Below are 25743 nucleotides of genomic sequence, written 5' to 3'. Positions count from 1 at the left end.
CTCTCTTCGTTCTGCTATCGAGGGATGCCAGGGAATCTTTCATGCTGCCACTCTCGTTCCCTCCACTGCAGCACCAAACCATGTCTAAATAATTAGAGTGGTAGACTGATAGTGAATGATCAAGAAAGATGCAGAGGGCGAGCCCCTTGGCTTGCTATCTTATTCTCTTCCACCTGGGATAAAACCATCACGTCCGTTCTGATCGATTTGGGTTTCGAGAGATCTAACCTATCTGAAGAGATGTGGTTTGCCATGTCTGGCGGTGCACTGAAAACTACAGCTCTAGGATTTACCAGCAGCATGAGAAGCATCTAGAAGGACATGTGGGTCCTTAAACACCTGACAGCATATTTTCTAACCCTTATCTAGATCAGATGCCTCCAATTCTTAAAGGGAATCAGGCGCCCACGGGGTCAAAGTCAAACCATTTGGCCCCAGTTCTGTAGCCATGCCCGCTTTCGAGCCATTGTTCAGTGCTCAAGCATGACTATCAACAACAGTGGTACATGGCTGGCTGTAAAAGAATGGTTTTATAGAGTAATATTATCCTTGTAAATCCTTTTGGACTCGTCAGAATCAAATTCTTAATTTCGCCATGATTTCCACGCCCATTGCCTTTTGGGATTAACAATGGCTCAAGTTCTCTCGGCTCATTAAGGCTACCAATGGCTTCTCTGTAGACAACCTTATCGCTTCTTGGAAGGGTCTAGTGGGGAAAGTGAAAATGGAACTTTTTCGGATGATAAACCGAAACCCCCCAGAGAAAATAACAGTAGACAAAAAAATTGAAATTGTTTGAAGAAATGCTTTAAAGGGATTTGTGCTCATACAATTAGAATTATAAATGACATTATTGTAATTATAAATTATAAATTATAAATGACAATTTTTATTTTTAGGCTCCAAGGGATTTTTCTTAAGAGAATGTAAAAAGCTAGCTCACATATAAAATTCAATTCATAATATAAAATTACATTGATTTTTTTTTTTTTTTTAAAAAAGCTTCAAAATGTAAATAAATACCAAAATCCCAACATTCCCAAACGGAAGATCATTACCCCTTAGAATCCAGTAGATTAATAATAATTAGGCCCAAATCTGGAGAGTGTATATGGAGGCCGTGGGGTCGTTATGTGTGTGTTGGAGTTGCGGGGATTTGAAGACTTGGTGCCGACAATTCTGTATAATAATTAGGCCCACATCTAAATCCAAAACAGAGGCTACAAGAATGCATTAAAAAGGGCCCCCAGTCCACTAAAAATAGCCTTAAAATTATATATAAAAAGAAAAACAGCTTTCTTCAATATTTATTTGAAAGTATATAAGAAATTGTTTTTGTAATATTTTTTACTTAAAAATATAAAAAAATAATAATAAAATTTTAATTTTTTTTTTAACATTATTAGCATACTAAAACAATCCAAAAATATGCAAATAATCTAAAATAAAATTAAAATTTTTAAAAATACAATTTAGCTCAATGCCAAACACACCCGAATCAAACAAAAGTAGGCAATTATATCAGCTTCTGTTTCGCGTTTTGTTTGCCTGTTTTTATTTTTTCAAAATAAACATTTTGTACTGTTTAATTCAATTGAACAATGAAACTAGTGACCACTCGATGGTGACTTTAGCCTTCGCTAAGCAATGGTTATTTGAGACGTGTTATTCTTGATTTGTAAAACATTGGTCGTGGTTTGTGAACATCCGTGAAGTGACACTAGCGGAGTAGATATTTTTATTTTTTATATAAAAAAAATTATTAATATTAGTTTTTTCAACATATTTTTATAATTTAAAAAATTTAAGTTTAAATAAAAAATTTATGTATACATGTAATTAAATAAATCAAGAATTATATGCGTAAATAAATAAACAAAAAGCTATTAAGGATACTTAAAATAAAACTGTTGAAATCAAGAGACAAGAATAAATCAAGATATTTAACCTAAAAAACTTGATATTTATTAGGTTGTGGTTGCTAAATTTATTTATTAAAATAATTTTTTTGTTCAAGAAAATAATAATAGAAATAAAGACACAAATTAAATTGATTGAATAAAATAAAAGGGAGAAAAAACAATATGCAAGGCTGCACATATAAGAAATATTATCTGAAAATAAATTTTTTTATTTTTAAAAATAAATTTCATCCATATAAAAGATTAAAAAAAAATTTAGATAAATCCAAAAAACTCTTCAAATATAAATACATAACTAATAAAATAATCGTTATTTAAATTAGGCTCTCCAAACAAAATAAAAGAGAGAAAGGGTACTAATTTAAATATAAATTAGAAAAAAAAAAAGAAGAGGAGAGGTGACACTATTGGGCCTGGAAAGTCAAGTAAGTTCGTTTGACCTATTTTTTTAGGACCCGTGCAAATGAACCCTTAATTTTTTTTGTTTGCAATTGGGATGGACAACATGTTGTATATCCCAAATTATTTTATCTAAAAACTCATTTTTCAACTCATTGTTTTACCCAAAACACCTATAAAAACCATAAGAATCGTGATAAATCTATATATAGCCTCAAAAAACTACCCCGAAAACCAAAATCAATCCAAGCTTAAATCTATTTTTTCATAAACTTTAAAGGTAAAATAATACCTAATATGAACTCTCCTCATCAAACAGAATTATTTCAAAAAAAAGAAAGGTCACGCTATTGGATCTGGAAAGCCAGGCCAGCCCGTCTGGCCTATTTTTTTAGGCCTTGCGCAACTAGTCCCTTAATTTTTTTGTTTGCAATTAGGGTGGACGATATGTTGTCTGCCCCAAAGTTTTTACCCAAAATCTAATCTTTTAACCCCCCCTTTGTTTTTATCCAAAACACCTATAAAAAACCATAAAAACCATGATAAATCTATTTATAGCCTTAAAAAACTTCCCCGATAATCAAAATCAACCTGAGCTTAGATCTGTTTTTTCACGAACTTTAAAGGTAAAACAACTCTTAATATAAACTCTTTTCATCAAATGAAACCATTTGATACAAAAATCATCTGTTTTGGTAATCTAAATCGGTGTCAATAACACTTTTCTCTTTCTACCACTGGAATCTGGCGATCTCTCTCTCTCTCTCTCTCTTAAATAAGGACTAAAGAATAACAAAAATTAACTTTTATAACAAAATTGAATTGGAAAAATATTGAGGTACTGAAATTGTATAATTTGCATGATTTTTAAAGTTTAAGAACCAAAATGCATATTTTATGAAACTTAAGGCACGCCACCCATGCTTGATGCCTTTTTCATTTCCGTTCCTCTTTTTCCAATCTCATAATTTCATATAAAAATCAAAATTAATTGGTTTTCAATTAGGACTAAATCACCAAAAAAATATTTTGAGGACCAAATTAAAAAAACAAAAAAATTTCATAACACATTCACAAGAATATGTAAGAGGACGAACAATAAAATCTTGCATAGTGAAAAACTCACTAGTTTTAGAGTTATACTTGATCTTTCAAGAGTGTTTGGAAGTGTGGTTGTGGTTGCACAACAATTTGTGAGTTTTCTAGAGAAAGAACTCAATTTTTATGCAACTCATTTAATTTCTTGAAAGAATGTTTAATCTCTTGAAGAAAATGATTACTTTAAGTTTTATTTGTAATAATAATTTTAATCTCAAGAATATGATTTTTTGGGATGTAATTGTTTGTTTGTTTTTTTTTTTGTTGAAAATAAAATTCATAGTGCTGCATTTGGTTTATATTTGCATATTCATGAAATATTTAAATAAATTTACTATTTATTTAAATTTTATATATCTAATCTAGCAATAAGGTGTGTTTTTTAGATTTAATGACTCCATTTGTCCTTATATAATGGTGTGTTTTTTTTATATGTTCTTATAATTTTAATTGAGCCTATTTTATCCTTAAATATATATTATAATTTTGAACAAGATTTTTAAGCCAACTCATGAAATCAGTCATTTGATAATAAATTTATACCTGGATATATTATAGTTTTAATTACATCCAAATCAAGATTTTTAGATATCGTCTTTTAAAATATTTTTTATTTAAAAATATATTAAAATAATATATTTTTTATTTTTAAAAAATTAATTTTGTTATTAGTCTATTAAAATAATGAAATAATGATTCAACTGCTGTGATAAACAGTAGTTGAAATATATAAGATTGCATCGTAAAAAAAAGAAGAGAGATTGCTCTTGATTGACAGTACGGATCATAGTTGACGAATGCCTATGCTCTGTGCAATATAAAATGCAAACATGAAACATTGCAATGCCTTACTTACCCTCCTGACCATAGTAACCAACTACAGCCCGACCTGTTGTGGATTGCTATTCCTCTATTCGCTCGTTTTTGCTAATATATATATATATATATATATTTTTTTTTGCTATCGAGTTTCAATTTGTTTTTTTTTTTTTTGAGTTTAACGTGGGTGTCCAGTCCAGCTTGCACGCACCTCGACTAATTCCACGGGCCCTGAAGTTAACGACCATGTAAGCCTCCAGTGGCCATCATATGAGCAACCACAGGGCTCGAACCTGAGAACACAGATAGAGCAAACCTTTTGATCCCAAGCTTTTTATTTAAATTTAAAAAATATATATTTTTTAATTATTTTGATGTATTAATATTAAAAATAAATTTTAAAAAATAAAAAAATATGTTATTTTAATGCATTTCCAAGTAAAAAACACTTTGAAAAACAACTCTACCACGCTCTTAAACACCTCCTACTTTACTTACATAATAGATAGATTTTTCTTTGATATTATGGTAGTAATTATTTTTTAAATTTTTTTTATTTAGAAATATATTAAAAAAATTTATTTTTAACATCTTTACATAAAAAAACTAAAAACACCCAAAACATTACTTTAAAACAAAAAAAATTCAAGTTTTTTAAAAAGCATGGCAGCATAACCGCAAAGACAAACAAACTCGCAGGTCAGAACTACTCTAATACACAGTGGCGGAGCCAAAGTTTTTTTAATGAGGGGGAAAATTATTAACAAATAATATATTATATAGATATGCATTAGAAATCAATTCAAAACATATATACTAATTCATATCAAGTAAAATTATTTAAAAATACTTTAAAACTGAAAAAACTTACATTATAATTGTTCTTTTCGAGTTTTCATATTTTGAAACCGCTTCATAATAGCTTCATTATCAATCTTATCGAAGATATCTTTCTCAATGTATACAACCAAACTATCATTCATCCACTTATCTCCCATCCTATTTCGCAATCTACTCTTGACAATATGCATAGCAGAAAAAACTCTCTCCACTGTAGCAGTTGCAACTGGTAAAAGTAATGACAATTTGATAAGCATATATACTAATGGAAATATCAAATTCTTCTTTGTTTTTACCATTTTCTCTGCAAGACTAGCAATACCTTCAATACCAGAGAACTCATAATCACCACATAGATCAATAATATACGTATCAAGTTGGTCACCAAGTATCATAAGGTCCACTATAGAGAATTCACTGGGATAAAAAAGAGCAAGGTGAAAAAGCTTTTCTTTGTTGAAAGCAGAGAAAGAGTCACTTGGGTTTAAATATGCCACACAAAGAAGTAACTTTGTACTCGTCTTAGTAAAACGATCATCCAACTCAGTAAGTTGCATGTCAATGATATTGTTAAACAATTCATAACGAAAATGGTGTAGGTTTGTAATCCCTTGAGATTTTCGCCTTGAACGCCCACGAAGCTTGTACTCATCATCCATGTTTAGAATATCAATATCATGTTTGATGCAAAAAGATGACACTTCTTCCAGTAAAGATTCCCAATCATTCTCTCTCATCATTTTGAATCGTTCCTTTGATGTTTCCAATAAACTCATAGCATTTTCTATGTCTTGATCTTTTCTTTGTAATGCTTGTGAGAACTCATTAGTAACTGCTAGTATCCTTCTCAAACAATGAAGCATGAATACAAAATTAAATGATTCCATAATATCTGTTAAAACGACTGCTTCTGTTCTCTGTTCTGAGTTCATCCCATCCTCCCTTATAATCTCAAGCACATCAAGAACTGATGAAAACATTGCAAGTAGACGAATAATTGTAACATAGTAGGAGCCCCAACGAGTATCACCATACCTTCTAAGAGAAGTTTCTTGATTCAAGCCTCGTCCACTAGAAATTTCTCCATTTTCAAGTCCTTCAATAATTCTAGCATATTGTTTTTCTCTAATGACCTCCATCCTTTTACATGATGCTCCAACTATGTTTATAATGCTAGAAATAAAATTGAAGACATCTCCAACTTCATTATGCTTCTTTGTAACAGCTACAAGAGTCAATTGAAGTCTGTGAGCAAAACAATGTACATAATATGCACTTGGATTGCTATTTAGAATAAGTGCTTTCAAGCCATTAAATTCACCTCGCATGTTACTAGCTCCATCATATCCCTGACCACGCAATCTTGATATGCTTAGCCCATGTTTAGAAAACAAAGCTTCAATAGCTGCCTTGAGTGAACTAGCAGTTGTATCTCGCACATGTTGAATGCCAAGAAAACGTTCAATTATATGTCCATTGTTGTCTACATATCGTAGAACAACAGCCATTTGTTCCTTGATTGATATGTCACGTGACTCATCAATTAAAATTGAAAATAATGAGTCACCTAGATCTTTGATAATCACATTTGTAATCTCCTCTGCAGCAGCTTGAGTAATGTCTTTTTGAATATCTAGAGAAGTCAATTTGTTATGTCTAGGAGCTTCGCTGAAAGTAACTCTTTTAATAGCTTCATTATTTCTGGAAAAAAAATGCAAGAGCTCTAGATAATTTCCTTGGTTGCTTGAACATTCACATTCATCATGCCCACGAAATGGAAGTCCTTGGTGCAACAAAAAACAAGCACACTCTATTGAAGCATTCAATCGAGTTCGATAATCACTTTAACTCTTTATTGTCTGCTCAGATAACAAAGTCATGATACTTTTTTTTCATTCATCAAATTCTCACATTTTATCCGAGCTGCATTGTGACAACTATTAGACTTTCCAATATGAAGATCAAATCTTTCCTTTTTTTTCCAATTTGAAAACCCTTCACCCACAAACGAATCAACACCCCCTTTTGACTTGAAGAGATAACAATACAAGCAAAAGACAGCATCTTTAGCTATGCTGTACTCCAACCATGTTGGGTATGCACCAAACCAAGCCGGATTAAATCGTCGTAGTGTTGATATATTCCCAAATTGTTTTTGAGGAAAATCACAGTGTGAAGGTTGACAAGGACCTTTTTGTAGATAAGCTCTTCGGATTGCATCCCTATCATTTATATGGTATTCATAAATTGGTCTTCTTAAGCCAGGGTCAGCAAGGAGAGTGTCGGGGTTGATTTCAATATGATTTTTCTTTGAACTTGATTGAGTTACATGACTTGAAGCTTTGATTGACTCTTCATCCTCAAGAGATTTACGCTTGAAATACTTGTCTAGTGACATGTTAATTTAATATGAACCTGCTGGATTTTGTTTATCATCATTAGTGTCTATATAATAATTAACATAACTACACAATAATTCACTGTTAAATAAAAACCAGTTGAGTTACACAATAATTCTAAATCTTCTATATGAAATTCATAGCAAAATACACATCAATTCATCAAAATCAAAACCTATTTCAATTCATATCTATATGCATATAATAAGTATATTGATTAAATTATACTTAATCATTTCTAGATATTTAATTGAGGAGCAATGCCTCGTGTATGTGTAAGAGGAACAATTCTTGAAAAACATGCTTTCTACTTGATATTTTACTTACAAACAAGTCATGTGAAAATATTAAATTTCAATAAACTACTCTACCAATGCAAGAGATGTCAATAATAATGGTTTTGCATGAATATTAATTTATTCCTTTATAATAAAAAAAGAAACATTTAATTGATTAAATTAATAGATTTAAACATTTATTTTGAACATATTGGAACATATTCATATCAAAACCCCTAAATTATCATAAACCCTAATATTTTTAATAACTAATTATAAAAGAATAAAATTAAAATTAAACAATGAAATAAAGAAATAAAATAAAGAAAATTTACCTAAAATATAAATTAAAAAACAAAAAAAATTAATTACTTAACTATATTTTATGAGAAATTTACATACCAGAGAGGCAGAGAACAACAGCTAATGGAAATAATAAAGCAAACACAGCAGCTCAAAAAAAAAAGGTAGGAACAAAAAAATACTCTGTTAGTCAGGGATTCTATATTTTTAAGCCGGTACTAATGATTTAATATAGAAACAAAAAGGAAAAAGGAAAAACTTTTATAGAATGAGCTGTGTATATATATTATATTATATTATATTATATTAATATATAAGTCAACAATTATAAACAAAATCAACTTTCCTTTTTCCTTCCCTGCAGTAACATTTTCCTAAACTAATATATTAATATTTTAATAAAAAAAAATTTAAGAGAGGCAATTGTCCCTTTTGTCCCATTGTGGCTCCGCCACCGCTAATACATAATTAGAATTCAGCTAGAAATACATACAACTCTAATACATAATTAGAGTTCAGCTAGAAATACATAGGTTTTCCCCAACCATGAGATATGAGATGTATTCTTTCAGTCGTTTGAATATCATCACTCTTTTAATTCCAATTAATGATACAAGGAAAGAAAAAAAAAAGTTTATTTCCCCACCCCCCCCCCCTCCACACACACACACACACACACACACACACACACACATATCGTAAAAGATCCCTTACTAGTATGGCCAACCCTAGGTGGTCTTTTATACCTTGTCCTTTTTTTATATTCCAATATTATTCATTTATTTTTATAACAAAAATAATTATGGTAAATATTTTCAGTTTTCACTCAACAAGTTTTGATCGATGCTACAATTCAATACTACTAAATATATAAGAAATTGTTTTTAAAATATTTTTTACTTAAAAATATATTAAAATAATAAATATTTTTTTAACATTAGCATACTAAAACAATCCAAAAATATTCAAAAAATCAAAAATAAAATCAATTTTTTTAAAAAAATACAATTTAGCTCAATGCCAAACACACCGGAAACAAACAAAATTAGGCAATTATATCAGCTTCTGTTTCGCGTTTTGTTTGCCTGTTTTTATTTTTTCAAAATAAACGTTTTGTACCATTTAATTAAATTGAACAGATGAAACTAATGACCACTCGATGGTGACTTTAGCCTTCGCTAAGCAATGGTTATTTGAGACGTGTTATTCTTGATTTGTAAAACATTGGTCGTGGTTTGTGAACATCCGTGAAGTGACACTAGCGGAGTAGATATTTTTATTTTTTATATAAAAATATTTATTAATATTAGTTTTTTCAACATATTTTTATAATTAAAAAATCATGTATACATGTAATTAAATAAATCGAGAACTATAAACATAAATAAATAAACAAAAAGTCATTAAGGATACTTAAAATAAAACTAGAAAAATCAAGAGACAGGAATAGATCAAGATATTTAACCTAAAAAACAGAATATTTACCAGGCTGTGGTTGCTAAATTTATTTATTAAAATAATTTTTTTGTTCAAGCAAACAATAATAGAAATAGAGACACAAATTAAATTGATTGAATAAAATAAAAGGGAGAAAAAACAATATGCAAGGCCGCACATAAAAGAAATATTATCTGAAAAAAAAATATTTTTAAAAATAAATTTCATCTATATAAAAGATAAAAAAAATTATAGATAAATCAAAAAAACTCTTCAAATATAAATGCATAACTAATAAAATAATCGTCATTTAAAATAGGCTCTCCAAACAAAATAAAAAAGAGAAAGGGTACTAATTTAAATATAAATTAGAAAAAAAGAAGAGGAAAGGTGGCACTGTTGGGTCTGGAAAGTCAGGCCAGCCTGCTTGACCTATTTTTTTAGGACCCGTGCAAATGGATCCTTTTTTTTTTTTTTTTTGCAACTGGGATGGACGACATGATGTCCGTCCCAAATTGTTTTATCTAAAAATCCTTTTTTTTCAACTCATTGTTTTACCCAAAACACCTATAAAAACCATAAGAATCGTGATAAATCTATCTATAACCTCAAAAAACTACCCCGAAAACCAAAATCAACCCAAGCTTAAATCTATTTTTTTTTTTTTACAAACTTTAAAGGTAAAATAACACCTAATATGAACTCTCCTCACCATATAGAACTGTTTGACTCAAATATAATTTGTTTTGATGGGTTAAATCGGTGTTAACGATATTTTTCTTTCTCTACCATCGAAATCTAACGATCTCTTTCTCTTCTCTCTCAACTAAGAACTAAAGAATAAAAAAAATTAACTTTTGTACCAAAATTGAATTGAAAAAATATTGAGGTACTTAAATTGTATAATTTGCATGATTTTCAAACTTCAAGGATCAAAGTGTATCTTTTACGAAACTTATGACACGCCACTCGTGCTTGACGCCTTTGTCATTTCGGTTCGTCTTCTTTCAATCTCACCATTCATAAAAAAATCATGGTTCTCTAAAACCTTTTTTAGAACCTTTTATTTGCCTTTGCAATATTTATTCTAGCATATCATCTTTTCATAGAAGACATCAAGAACCCTATTATGGTTAATGATTTAATTTCTTATCTCAACACTCTATATGCTTGGTCTTATACTAACATTTCAATATTAAATTCAAAAACAACATATGAGCTCTTCCTTTCAAAGTTAAAGGAAAAACTTTATATAAAATCACGTCAGGCATATTATAGTACAAACTCATCACTTATTTGTAACTATTAAAATGATTTATGGGATCAAAACACCCTTGTATGATTCCAAATGAGGAAGTCCATGAATAAGAGGCTCTACTTCAAAAATCTTTAAAAAATAAGACTTTTTCATACTCAACCTTGCTCCTCTTTTAATTTATTTCTCTATTAGTACTTATCCAACCAAATTATCCACTCTCTTCTCTAAATCTACCTCACCATTACTATCATATTATTTTTTCTTGAAACTTTTTTTGCTCAACCTTTACCTTTCTTTTTCTTGTTTGAGAATGTGGCTGTGGTTGCTTTTCAAAGTGCTTTTCACTTAAAAATGTATCAAAATAATATATATTTTTTATTTTTAAAAAATTATTTTTGACATCAGCACATCAAAATGATCTAAAAACACTAAAAAATATTAATTTAAAGTAAAAAAAAAATTCAACTTTTTTTTTAAAATATTTTCAAAACACAAAAGCAAACAATAAAATATCCAACATTTGTTGCACAATCATTGTCGCCTTTTTACGCGGGAACTTATAGATGAAACCAAATATTGTCTTTTTTTTCATTATTATTATAATAATGATAAAATTTGATATCCTTTCATCTTCCTTTCCTATTTATAAAGGATTATTCCATTATTTGTTCTTGGTGGTCTTTGATGTTCTTTATACCTTGTCCTTTTTTTATATTCCAATATTATTCATTTATTTTTATAACAAAAATAATTATGGCAAATATTTTCAGTTTTCACTCACCAAGTTTTTATCGATGCTACTAATTTTTTAGAGTATAAAAAATTAAATCTTAAAGGGAAAATTATGTTAAACATTTAAAGGTTTGTTTGTTATTATACTTTTTTTTTCAAATTAAAAAGCATACTTCACATACTATCGTTAAAGTCTATTTAGAAACTCGAATGAACTTGAGTTTTTAAAAAATTCAATTTTGTTTTGCTAAAATTTAATGTTTTTATATGTTTTGGATTGTTTTGATGCGCTGATTTTAAAAATAATTTTTAAAAAATAAAAAAATATCATTTTAATGCATTTCGGCATGAAAAATACTTTAAAAAGTAACTGTAACTATACTTCTAAACAAACCTTTAATGTAGTTAATAACATTTTATATACCGGGTCATGAATCCGCAAACTTAATAAATAAATTTTTTTTAAGATATTTCAAGTTTACCCATTACATTATAATTGATATAACATCCAAAATGCCCTTTCAACATCATTTCTATGTCTTCTTTCCTAATCCGTTTTTTTGTCTATATCTGGGTATTTTTTTTATTTTCAAATCCATGATACAATTAAGCAAGCAACATGTCTTTCTTCTTTTTGGATCTTATGTCCAGCTATCATTGAATAACCAGAGCACCATTGATCTACTCTCTCTCCTCTCCTCCAACACTCATAAATTACTGTTGAAAAGTCAATCTTATTCTTCTTCGGTTTCTTCTTTTCAAAATTAAATGCAAATTAAACAAATGACATCTAGAAGTGTACACACAAATTATTTTCTTTTGAGAAACATGCAAGTAATTAAAGGTAAGACAATGTTTAAATAAACCATAATTATAACATTTTAATAGGTTATAATCCTGTTTTTTTTCTTTGAATTCATTGAAGAAATTACATTTTTTTTTAATTTATATTTAATTTTGAACAAAACTTCATCTTTCAAATTGGGCATAGTCTAACGTGTTATGAAACCCATTTATAACATGTCTTAAGAACTTAAGATCAAAGAAAGAACGGATGGTAAATAGTATACAAATCTATATGCTTTAATTTTCATCTTAACAAGAAGTAGTTTTTTTTTCATAAGATAAGTACAAATATTTAAAAAAAAAAATAATTACAACTTAACAATAATTATTATTTTTTATTTAAAAAAACATCATTAGATTTTTTTAAAAAAAGAAGCTGACAATTTAATCACAAACCCATACATCTATTTTAAGTAATTTTGAACATAAAAAAGTATAATACAAAAATCATTCAATTATAATATTAAATTAATATCTACTTATAAACTTTACTAGATCATTGGTTCACATTGTGCTACGAGTTAGATTAATTTTTTAACGTAAAAAAAATTATTCAAGCATTGGATGATGGTTTTTTTTCACATATTGATACTACGACATATTAGATCGACCTGTCAAATCTATGATCAGGATCAGGAGACCATGATAACCCTATATGAATAAATCAAAATAAATTATGAAGGCTAATTCCTAATCAAACCAATGTTTAAAGAAAAAATAAAAAATATATTAAATTAAAAAAGACAAAAAAAAAACTATCTAAGTCAACTCGAATTAATTATCAATCTTGCAATCTAGGTTATGAAATTTAGATAACTTCATAGAAAAAAAATAAAAAAAAAATATAAAGCCCAATTTCCAACAAACTCAATATTAAAAGATGAAATTAAAAAAATCAATTAAAAAAGGAATAAAAACCTCAAGTCAACCTGAACTAACTTGTTATATATTAAAATAATATTTTTAAGGATACTTAAAATAAAACTGGAAAAATCAAGATACATGAATAGATCAAGATATTTAACCTAAAAAACAGGATATTTACCAGGTTGTGATTGCTAAATTTATTTATTAAAATAATATTTTTGTTCAAGCAAACAATAATAGAAATAGAGACACAAATTAAATTGATTGAATAAAATAAAAAGGAGAAAAAACAATATGCAAGGCTGCACATAGAAGAAATATTATCTGAAAATATTTTTTTTATTTTTAAAAATAAATTTCATCAATACAAAAGATAAAAAAAAAATTATAGATAAATCCAAAAAACTCTTCAAATATAAATGCATAACTAATAAAATAATCATCATTTAAAATAGGCTATCCAAACAAAATAAAAGAGAGAATGAGTATTAATTTAAATATAAATTACAAAAAAAAAAGAAGAGGAAAGGTCGCACTGTTAGGCCTGGAAAGCCAGGCTAGCCCGCTGACTTTTTTTTAGGACCCGCGCAAATGAGCCTTTAATTTTTTTGTTTGCAACTGGGGTAGACAACATGATGTCCGCCCCAAATTGTTTTGCCTAAAAACTCATTTTTCAACCTATTTTTTACCCAAAACACCTACAAAAATCATAAGAACTGTGATAAATCTATCTATAGCCTTGAAAAAACTGTCCCGAAAACCAAAATCAACCCGAGCTTAAATTATTTTTTCACGAACTTTAAAGGTAAAATAACACTTAATATGAACTCTTCTTATCAAATAGAACTATTTGACACAAATATCATTCGTTTTGGGGCCTAAATCGGTGTTAACGATACTTTTCTCTCTCTATAATCAAAATCCGTCGACCTCTTTCTCTTCTCTCTCACCTAGGGACTAAAGAATAAAAAAAATTAATTTTTGTACCAAAATTGAATTGAAAAAATATTGAGGGACTTAGATTGTATAAGTTGCATGATATCCAAAGTTTAAGGACCAAAGTGCATCTTTTACGAAATTTATGACATGTCATCTATGCTTGACGCCTTTTTTATTTCGGTTCCTCTTCTTTCAATCCTGTCATTTCATAAAAAAATCAAAATTAATTGTTCTTCAATTAAGACTAATTCACTAAAAAAACATTTGAGAATCAAATTAAAAAAAAACAAAATATTTTACATAACATCTTACAATAAAACCTTGCATGGTGAAAAACTCCCTCGTTATAGAGTTATATTTTTTTTTTTTCACGTGGGGTGTCCGGGCCAGCTTACGCGCACCACGACTATTCCCCACGGCCCACTGGACATCCTGCAAGCCCAGGAGCAGGTAAGGCACCGCGGGGGTGACAGGCGTGCACAGAGAGGGTCGAACCCGGGAGGGGGGCGGAACAAGTCCACGATGGACCATAGCAGCTAGACCCTTAAGTGCTGGGTACACACGAGAGCTCAAACCAGGGCACTTAGACAGGGCAAAGCCTGCCAAGGCCACTGAGCTACAAGCCCCGTGTGTGTTATAGAGTTATACTTAATCTTTCGTTAAGCAGCAGTGAGGTCTCTCAAGTAGTTGTGCATGATTAGCAAATTAATGTCGGACAATGGAATGATGTTTCGCTATCAGTTTTCTTACATTAATTATTTTGCTTTAAAATAAATATTTAAAAAAGTATTTTATTAGAATTTTAAAAATAAAATATTTAATATTTTTATTTTATAAAAATAAAATACTTTTTTACTTAAAAAACATGACAAATTATTTGTTTAGATAGAATGATACTTGTTCTATTTTAAAAATAAAAATAACTTTAGATATTTTTAAATTAAATATCCTCGATTACTTTTTTATACACAATAAATTCTTAATATTTATTACTTAATCAATAAACTTAGATTTTTTAATAACAACTAGTTTTAATTATTTTGTTTTAAGTGTATTATATTTCACTTTGTATGGATATAATTAAGTTATTTATTAGTTATATCTATTAAAGAACTATATAATATTTTGATTATTGTTTTTTTACTTATATTTTTAATGATATTTGTGAGTTTTCTAGAGAAACAACTCATTTTTTTTATGCAACTCATTTAATTCCTTAAAAGAAATCTCTTGCAGAAAACGATTACTTCAAGTTATATCTGTAATGATAGTTTTAATCTCACGAATATGATTGTTTGGGATGTAATTGCTTGTGTTTTGTTGAAAATAAAATTCGTGAGGTTGCATGTGGTTTATATTTGCACTTTGCAGATTCATGAAAAATGTAAATAAATTTACTATTTATTTAAATTTTAAATATCTAATCTAGCAATATGGTGGTGTGTTTTTTAGAGTTAATGACTCAATTTGTCCTTATATAATGATAATGATGTGTTTTTTTTTTAATGTTTTCAATTTAGTTAATTTTATCCTTGAATATATATTAAATTTCTAATCTAACCTTTGAACAAGATTTTTAGGCCAACTCATTGAAATCAGTCATTTGATAATAAATTTATTAGGGGTGATTATTTTTTGTTCGGTTCAGTTTTTACCAATAAAAACAATCAAACTAAAATTTTGTAAAAAAAAACCCGAAACCGAACCAAAACCGGTTCAAACCGACTGGTTTTGGTTCGATTCGGTTATTTTGTATTAAAAACCGAAACCCAACATATTGGTGTTGGTTTTGTTTGGTTCGGTTGGTGTTGTTTGGTTTAGTTTCGGTTCGGTTATTTTATATTAAAAACAAAAAACTATATTGTTTTTTTTTTGTTTTTTTTTTACTTTTTTAATGGGCTTATTTCGATTTGGTTCGGTTTTTTTATTTTTCGGTTTGGTTTGGTTTTTCAGTTTCAGGCTTATGAAGTCAAAACCAAACCAAACCGAATATTTTTTAAAATATTTTATTCGGTTTTTTTCATGGTTTGGTTTTTTCAGTTTTTTTTTTCCAGTTTAATCAATTTTTTTGCTCACCCCTAAAATTTATACCTAGATATATATTATACTTCTAATTACATCCAAGACTAATTTTAACACGTTGGCTTAAAAATCTCACTAGAAGGATAAATTATAAACTTAACATATATCCAAATATGAAATTGATTCAATTAGAAATATAAAATCAGAATATCAGATTATAAGGGTACAAGGGTCTACATATTATGTACATAACACAAGTGAAATTGAATAATAAAAAAAAGATTGTTATTTTTTTTACTAATTTAGGATTAATAGGAAAAATCAAAGTAATTTTTTTTTGGGTACCGGAAAATTGATAAATACAAACGGAAATACTGATGAAAATATTTCGTCGGTAAATTGCAGTGAATTTTACTGACGGAAATATTCCCTTGGTATATAGCGAGAGAATTACGGTGGGAAAAAATAAATGAAAACAAAGCAAAAAAATATGATGACGTGTCATTTATACCAACATGTCGGTAACATCCGTCAGTAAAATCATTGGTAAACTGTTAACACTGTTCATTATGTCAATTACAAAGTGAATCACCAACGGAAAATTCTGTCTGTGCTTTCTAGAGAGCTCTTAGAACTGATCACTTTTCAATTGTACTGTTAATTATTATTATTTACACAAAGTCATTGACGGATTGAAAAGGTAATATATATAAAATTTCAGCTCAAAGTTCCATGCCAACATGTAGCATGGATGGCACTGAAAAACATCATTTTTTAAGGATGATTATTAAGAACAATTGTTTATTAATGCAATTTAATTGATTCATAAAGGTGATGTGAGATACACTTTCCTAATAATAATAAAAATAATAATCATAACAATAACCCACAAGATCGGTCATGTTATGATTAGTTATCAACATTATTTAAGGATGATTATTATAAAGATTGTTTTTTAAAATATATTTTAAAAAAAAATATTTAAAAATAATATATTTTTTATTTTTTAAAAAATTATTTTTATTATTAATATATCAAGATGATTTAAAAATATAAATAAATAAATTTAAAATAAAATTATTTTTTTTTCTAAAAATAGTGAAATAATGATTCAACTGCTATGATAAACAGTAGTTGAAATATATAAGATTTTGCATCCTTAGAAAAATGCCGCGATTGCACCATATTAAAAATCACGTGACAGTGTTGGTTCAAAAGATTCGCTAATCGCTATAAAAAAAAGAAGAGAGATTCCTCTTGATTGGCAGTACGTATTATAGTTAACGAATGCCTATGGTCTGTGCAATATAAAATGCGAACATGAAACATGGCAATAAAGTATCGAATGATTAGGGTAAGAAGAAAAACTAAAAAATTGATTAAATTAAGAAAATTAGAAAAAAATAATTGAAAAAACTGAACCATAAAAAAAAACTGATTAGAATAGTTAAAAAAACCGACTGGTTCGGTTTCAGTTTTACGAGCATGAAATCGAAAAAAACCCGAGCTAAACCAAAACCAAACCCATTAGAAATTACAAAGAAACCCCAAAAAACAATATAGTTTTTGGTTTTTAATATAAAATAACCAAATCAAACCGAAACCGGTCAGTTTGAACTAGTTTCAGTTTTTTTTTAAATTCAATTTAGTTATTTTTTAAGATAAAAACCAAACCGAACCGAAAATAATCACCTCTATGTCGAACTGTCATTTCTTTACTTACCCTCCTGACCATAGAAACCAACTACAACCTGACCTGTTGTGGATTGCTTTTCCTTTGTTAACTCGTTTTTTCAAATTTTAAAAGATATATTTTTTTAAGAAAAAATTTTAATCGTTCTAATGTACTAATTTTTAAATATAAAAAAAATATTATTTTAATACTTTTTTAAGCGAGAAACATTTTAAAAGACAATCTCTACCACACTTCCAAACACTTCAATTATAGTTAGACTTTTCTTTGGTATTATGGTAGTAATTGTTTTTCAAAGTTTTTTTTCACTTAGAAATATATTAAAATAATATAATTTTTTTAACATCGTCTAATAAAAAAGATCTAAAAACACCAAAAATATTAATTCAAAACAAAAAAAAATCAAGTTCTTTAAAAAGCATGGCAGGATGACCACAAAAACAAACAAACTCGAACAGCAGAAGAACTCTAATACATAATTAGAGTTCAGCTAGAAATACATAGGTTTTCCCCAACCATGAGATATGAGATGTATTCTTTCAGTCGTTTGAATATCATCACTCTTTTAATTCCAATTAATGATACAAGGAAAGAAAAAAAAAAGTTTATTTCCCCACCCCCCCCCCCCCCTCCACACACACACACACACACACATATCGTAAAAGATCCCTTACTAGTATGGCCAACCCTAGGTGGTCTTTTATACCTTGTCCTTTTTTTATATTCCAATATTATTCATTTATTTTTATAACAAAAATAATTATGGTAAATATTTTCAGTTTTCACTCAACAAGTTTTTATCCATACTATTAATTTTTTAGAGTATATAAAATTAAATCTTAAAGGGAAAATTATGTTAAACATTTAAAGGTTTGTTTGTGATTATACTTTCTTTTTTCAAATTGAAAAGCATACTTCACATACTACTGTTAGAGTCCATTTAGAAACTCGGGTAAACTTGAGTTTTTAAAAAATTCAATTTTATTTTGTTAAAGTTTAATTTTTTTATATGTTTTGGATTGTTTTGATGTGCTGATATTAAAAATAATTTTTTAAAAATAAAAAAAACATCATTTTAATGCATTTCAGCATGAAAAATACTTTAAAAAGTAACTGTAACTATACTTCTAAATAAACCTTTAATGTAGTTGATAACATTTTATATACCGGGTCATGAATCCGCAAACTCGATAAATAAAATTTTTTTAAGATATTTCAAGTTTACCCATTACATTATAATTGATATAACATCCAAAATGCCCTTTCAACATCATTTCTATGTCTTCTTTCCCAATCCCTTTTTTTGTCTATATCTGGGTATTTTTTTATTTTCAAATCCATGATAAAATTAAGCAAGCAACAAGTCTTTCTTCATTTTGGATCTTCTGTCCAGCTATCATTGAATAACCATATATAGCACCATTGATCTACTCTCTCTCCTCTCCTCCAACACTCATAAATACTGTTGAAAAGTCAATCTTATTCTTCTTCGGTTTCTTCTTTTCAAAATTAAATGCAAATTAAACAAATGACATCTACAAGTATACACACAAATTATTTTCTTTTGAGAAACATGTAAGTAATTAAAGGTAAGACAATGTTTAAATAAAACCATAATTATAATATTTTAATAGGTTATAATCCTATTTTTTTTCTTTGAATTCATTAAGAAATTACAATTTTTTAATTTAAATACATGTTCATACATCTTAAATGAACAAAACACCAGTTGAATTCAAAACTTCTTCTTTCAAATTGGGCATAGTCTAACGTGTTTTGAAACCCATTTATAACATGTCTTGAGAACTTAAGATCAAAGAAAGAACGGATGGTAAATAGTATACAAATCTAAATGCTTTAATTTTCATCTTAACAACAAGTAGTTTTTTTTCATAAGATAAATACAAATATTTTTTTTAAAAAAAATAATTACAATTTAACTATAATAATTATTTTTTATTTAAAAAGGCATCATTAGATTTTTTTAAAAAAGAAGCTGACAATTTAATCACAAACCCATACATCTATTTTAAGTAATTTTGAACATAAAAAAGTATAATACAAAAATCATTCAATTATAATATTAAATTAATATCTACTTATAAACTTTACTATATCATTAGTCCACACGCTATGCTATGAGTTAGATTAATTTTTTAACGTAAAAAAAATTTATTCAAGCGTTGGATGATGATTTTTTTTCACATATTGAGATTATGACATATTGGATCGACCTATCAAATCAATGATTCAGATCAGAAGACCATGATAACCCTATATGAATAAATCAAAACAAATTATAAAGGCTAATTCCTAGTCAAACTAATGTTTAAAGAAAAAATAAAAAAATATATATTAAATTAAAAAAAAAAACAAAAAAAACTATCTAAATCAACTCGATTTAACCTATCAATCCAGCAATCTGGGTTATGGAATTTAGATAACTCCATAAGAAGAAAATAAAAAAATATAAAGCCCAATTTCCAACCAACTCAATATTAAAAGATAAAATTCAAAGAAAATCAATTAAAAAAGGAATACAAACCCCAAGTTAACCTGAACTAACTTGTTAAACATGTGACTCGAGTCATGAGATTGAGATAACTTCATAAAAAATAAAGAAAAAAATTATGAAACTTCATTGTCAACAGATCCAATGCTAAAGGTTGAAATAAATAAAAAATCCATGAGACCCAAATATTTTCATCAAAAGCAATTTTTTTAAAAAAAAAATACGAGTCCAATTCCCAAACAACCTAATATTAAAATATAAAATTGAAAAAAAAAACTAAATACAAAAACTAAAATTGAGTTGTTGGAGGGTGAAATTGAATATATATATATATATATATATATATATATATATATATATATATATAAATTCAATTTAAAAACCCAAAAAAGAATTGAGTTTGTCTGGGTCAACCCGCCAATCTCACGACTTGGATTATGTGATCAGAATAACCCTTGGATAGCAAATAAAAAAAATTATATAGCCCAATTAATTAAAAAAAATACATGAAAAAAATTAACAGAGTCAACCCGTCAAATCTGTGACTAAGATCATAAGATCGGAATAGTCCCAAGAAAGAAAAAATTATGAAAATTAATTTTCAACCAGCCCAATATTGAAGGGAGAAATCGGAAAAAAATCAATTAGAAAACGCAACTAAAAAACAACTCGAGTTAACCCAAATTAACTTGTTAAATCATGGACTTAGATCATGAGATGAAGATAAATTCAAAGAAACCAAATAACAAAAATCATGACCCATTTTCAACAGATTTTATGTTAAAGGTTGAAATAAAAAAAAATATTATAATTCTCAAAACAACCTAATATTAAATAATAAAATTTAAAAACAAAATGGATAAAAAAAGATTTAAAAAAAACACAAAAAATTATTCCAATGAATAATATTTTGTGGACGTGATTACAATGATTTAGCCACACCCTTTAGTGTTTTGTTAACTAGCTATTTGCTTGCTCTTCGGTACAGGTTGGATAAATTCTTCTTTCAACATAAAAAATTGAATATGATGGCATTTCATAAATGTTTTTTGACTTAAAAAAAATCTCAATATTTTAAAGTTTATGCATACATATAATTAAATAAATTAAGAATTAGTTATGCAACTAAAATAAATTATAAAGCCCGACTTTTAACCAATTGAGCTCAACAAGCCAAACTCGTAACCCGGATCATAGACTCAATCGGGGTTCAAGGAATTTTTATATATATTTTTAACTATATAATAAGAAAAATAGACACTCATAAAATTGAAAACCAACTAAATATTGGGGCTTCTATTTGAGATCGTGATAAACCTACAAATATCAAACCGAAATGAGTTATGTTGCCCAAGTAAAAACCAACTAAATATCAAAGGATAAAGTTAAAAACAAAACTAAGAAAAATCAATAAAGATGCAATTGTGAAGGATCAAATTGAAAAAAAAATCACCAAAAAAAAAACCCAAGTGCGTGCCTAGGCCTTGAAAATCAAGGCCTAGGCGTGTGGGCCTGGGGCCCACTTGTTTAGGCCCGTTTCAATTTTTTTGTTTGTTTTTTTATGGGGTGGGTAACATGTTGTCGACCTTTTTTTTTTTTAAAAAAATAACAAGCAACTTGTCAGCTTCTCTAACCAGATTACAATAACCTCTAGTCACTTGAAAGATGATGCAACAGTGTTTTATACCTAAAAAATTGATTTTTAAGCAATTTTGACCAAATACCACCTAAAGAACACTCTAGAGAAACAAACAATCATGTTTACGCTTTTAAATAACCCAAAAGGAGTTTTAGAAACAACAAATTAACTTGAAAGTCAAAAACTTACTGAGGTCAAATATGATTTTTTAGGAAATTTGAAGGTGAAAAAACATCTTAGTGGAGCTCTTTTTCTACCATCGGAATCCAGTGACTTTCTTTATTCTTTCTCAAACCAGGGACCAACAAATAAGAGAAATTAAGTTTTGGACCAATAGTAAACTTTTAAAAAATTAAAGGGATGAGAAATGAGTATGTTGCAAACTAAGAGGATCAAAGTCAACTTTTTTAGTCAATTTCAAAATGGCCACTTATTTTCTCGGTGTTTTTTGTATTGGTCCCTTGTTTTTCAATTTTGTCATTCTTTAATAACATAGAAGCAATTTGCCTTTAATTTTTCCATAGAATGATGCAATTAATGTGAAAAAAAGTTTAATCAGGAAAATGAAAAAAAAAACCCACGGTTACTTTTGAAATGAGCTACAGTGGTTGGGGGAACAATATTTTCCCCACGCCTTTTAGTGTTTTATACTAGGTTATTGGTCGATGCTGCACTGCGGGTTGAATAATTGTTTTTTAACATAAATGAAAATATTCAAGTGTTGTTAACGTGTTTTCTAATAAAAAAAATTTAATCATGAACTCAAAATATAATGCATATTAGAAGATATCTTTTTTAAATATTGATAGGAAGATATATTGGATGATATTTTAAAAAAAAGTATCAAGACAACGATATATAAGATCTATTTGGGTTAATTTGTCAAATTTATGACACTGGTCATGAGAGCATGATAATCCTATAGAAAAAAAATTAAAATAAATAATGAATGTCAATTCCTAATCAACTTAATGTTGAATGATGAAATAAAAAAAATTAAATTAAAAAAAATAAAAAACTATCCGAGTCAACCCGGATTAACCTATCAAACCTACTACATGAGTCATGAGATCAAGATAATTCCATAAAAAACAAATAAAAAAAAAATATGAAACCTAATTTCTAATCAACCCAATATTGAAGGATAAAAAAAAAAGTCAATTCATGAGACCATAATAACCTTATACAAAGTAAATAAAAAAATTATCATGCTCTATTTTTAACATATCCAATGTTGAATGTTTAAATCGAGAAAAAAAAAACTAAGTCCATGAAACCGAGATGACTACACATAAAGAAAAATGAAAAAACATTACAAAGCTCAATTCTCAAACAACATAATATTGAAGAATAAAATTGAGAAAAAAAAAAAGAAGATTGAGTTGTTGGAGGGTGAAATTAAAAAAAAATTATTCAATTAAAAAAAATAAACCAGGTTAGCTCGGGTAACCTTGCTAACTCGCAACTTAGGTCATGATATCGAGATAACCATATAAAAGCAAATCAAAAAAATTTACAAAACCAATTAAAAATTATTCAATTAAAAAAGAACAAAAAAATAAACAAAGTCAATTTGGGTAAACCTGCCAAAGCTTTGACCCAATTCATGAGATAGAAATAACATCATATAAATAAAAAAATAAATAAAAATAAAGCCTAATTTCCAGCCTACCTAATGTTGAAATATGAAATTGAAAAATAAAATCAATTAGAAAAAGCAACCCAAAATAAATGACTCGAATCAACCTAAGTTAACATATTAAACTTGTGACTTAGATACTGAAATTGAGATAAATTCATAGAAAGTAAATAAAAAAAAATATAAAGCGCTTCCAATAGATCTAATGTTAAAGGTTGAAATCGATAAAAAAAAAAAAACAAATACATGAGATCAATATATAACCAAATAAAAAAATTATGAATCACAATTCTTAAAATAACATAATATTAAAGGATAAAATTAAAAAAAAAAAAAAGTTTGGGTTGTTAAAGGGTATAAAAAAAAGAAAAAAAAAAACACAAAATACAAACCAATATTCCATTAAATAATGTTTTGTGGGTGTGGCTATAATCATCTGGCAATAACCTTTAAAGTTTTGTTAATTAATTCAACAATGAATAATTTTTTTGTTTTGTTTTGCAAAATACAAAAGCTATTAAAATAACCATATGATTTTTTCTCTATGATTGGGCAACAAACAAAAGCTACCATAACATCAGAAAATCCCTAATTCTCCACCATTTTTTTGAGAAACATGCTGCGCCCTGTAAGAAAAGGGTTACCCATCACCCAAAGAAAAATCACCATGCTACATCTTTAGTTTTCTAGATCATTCTTTGACCCATAATGTATTGATAATACTAGCTTCGTCGCGTGTTAGATAAAAAATATTTTTGATCAAAAATAAAATTTTCAAGCTATGTAATCGTGTTTTAAAAAAGGGAAAAAAAGCTAAAAAAACATAAAAGGAATTAGAGAAGAAATTTAATTAAGTATTATTCATTAAAAAAATTAATTAATTACATGTAATTGCAATAATTATGAATAATTAAATAAAAATTTCAACATAAAAGTATCTTGTTATATTAGAGAAGAAAAGGAATTACCTATTTGATGAAAAAACCATTTTTAAATGATTATGAATTATGATCACTTATATTTTATATATCATAAATCTCATCTCATCAATTGGTAAATTTAAAAAGTGGTGGTCAGTGATAAAAGCTTGGAACCAAGAGGTTTGCTCCTCCTGTGGTCTCAGGTTCGAGCCATGTAGTTACTCATATGATGACCACTGGAGGCTTACATGGTCGTTAACTTCAGAGCCCGTGGGATTAGTCAAGGTGCGCGCAAGCTGGCCCGGACACCCACGTTAAACTAAAAAAAAAAAAATTATAATTATTATGTGCCTTCAATCAGCCATAGTAACTGAACATAATTCTATTTAAAAGCATCTATAACCCTTGGTTATTGTTACACAAATATAAATATATTTAATTTCAAATTTTATTTTCATGAGAACGTTTTATCTCATAAAGCAAGTAATAAAATTTGATTTTGAGAGGAGTATTCCTCCCCCACTTCTCCATCACCAAAGTTAACTGTTTACATTGTACTAGAAGAATCATTTAATTTTAAAAAAAATATTCTAAGAGGTGACAAATTAAAATTTGATTAGTTTCAAAAAGAAAAAAAAAACAAATGAGATTTCCACTTATTTAAATAATTTATTTGTTTAATAAAAAAATATCAGTTATTTTATTTTTCTTTTATTTAAACAAATAAAATAAAATACCAATAAAGTGTTGGTCTAGCGATAAAAACATTACTATATCCTTGCAATGGTGAGAAAACAAGATCAATTTTTAGAAAATAAGGGAGGAGCAGCTACGAACCCCGAATAAGACTAGTCTCATCTTTTAAAAAGGTACGAGGATACCCGACTAAACAAAAACTAAAAAAATAAAATTAGTATTCATTCATAGCATACAAAAAATAGCAGAAGAAGTTGAAGAAAACGCAAAAAGACAATCCAAACTCTTTTTTTTGGTGCAAAAATGTTTTTTTAGAATTAAATTTTTAAATTTGTTTATTTTATTTTAATGTGTTAAAATTAAAATTTAAAAATAAAAAATAATTATTTTAATATATTTTTTAAAAATAACTACTACAGGTTCTTCAAACAGGCTTTTATTATTTTCGTTCTAGGAGAATCGGTGATCCTTTTTATGCGCTTATC

The 25743-nt window shown here is 27.6% G+C and overlaps 1 protein-coding gene across 1 annotated transcript; it reads right to left on the bottom strand.

Moving 5' to 3' along the window:
* Window positions 1–5217: 5217 nt before the first annotated feature.
* LOC18096865 (uncharacterized) lies at window positions 5218–7476 on the bottom strand. The gene is made up of 3 exons (XM_052451455.1): window positions 7073–7476; window positions 5375–6779; window positions 5218–5289 (listed from the first exon to the last, which is right to left on the bottom strand). The coding sequence occupies exons 1-3, from the start codon at window positions 7474–7476 to the stop codon at window positions 5218–5220; spliced, it is 1881 nt and encodes a 626-aa protein (XP_052307415.1).
* Window positions 7477–25743: the final 18267 nt, after the last annotated feature.

This window comes from Populus trichocarpa, chromosome 3 (genome assembly GCF_000002775.5).
Source record: "Populus trichocarpa isolate Nisqually-1 chromosome 3, P.trichocarpa_v4.1, whole genome shotgun sequence".
Taxonomy (NCBI): Eukaryota; Viridiplantae; Streptophyta; class Magnoliopsida; order Malpighiales; family Salicaceae; genus Populus; species Populus trichocarpa.
The sequence above is the reverse complement of the archived record's forward strand: the minus strand, read 5'-3'. Positions and strand labels throughout refer to the sequence as shown.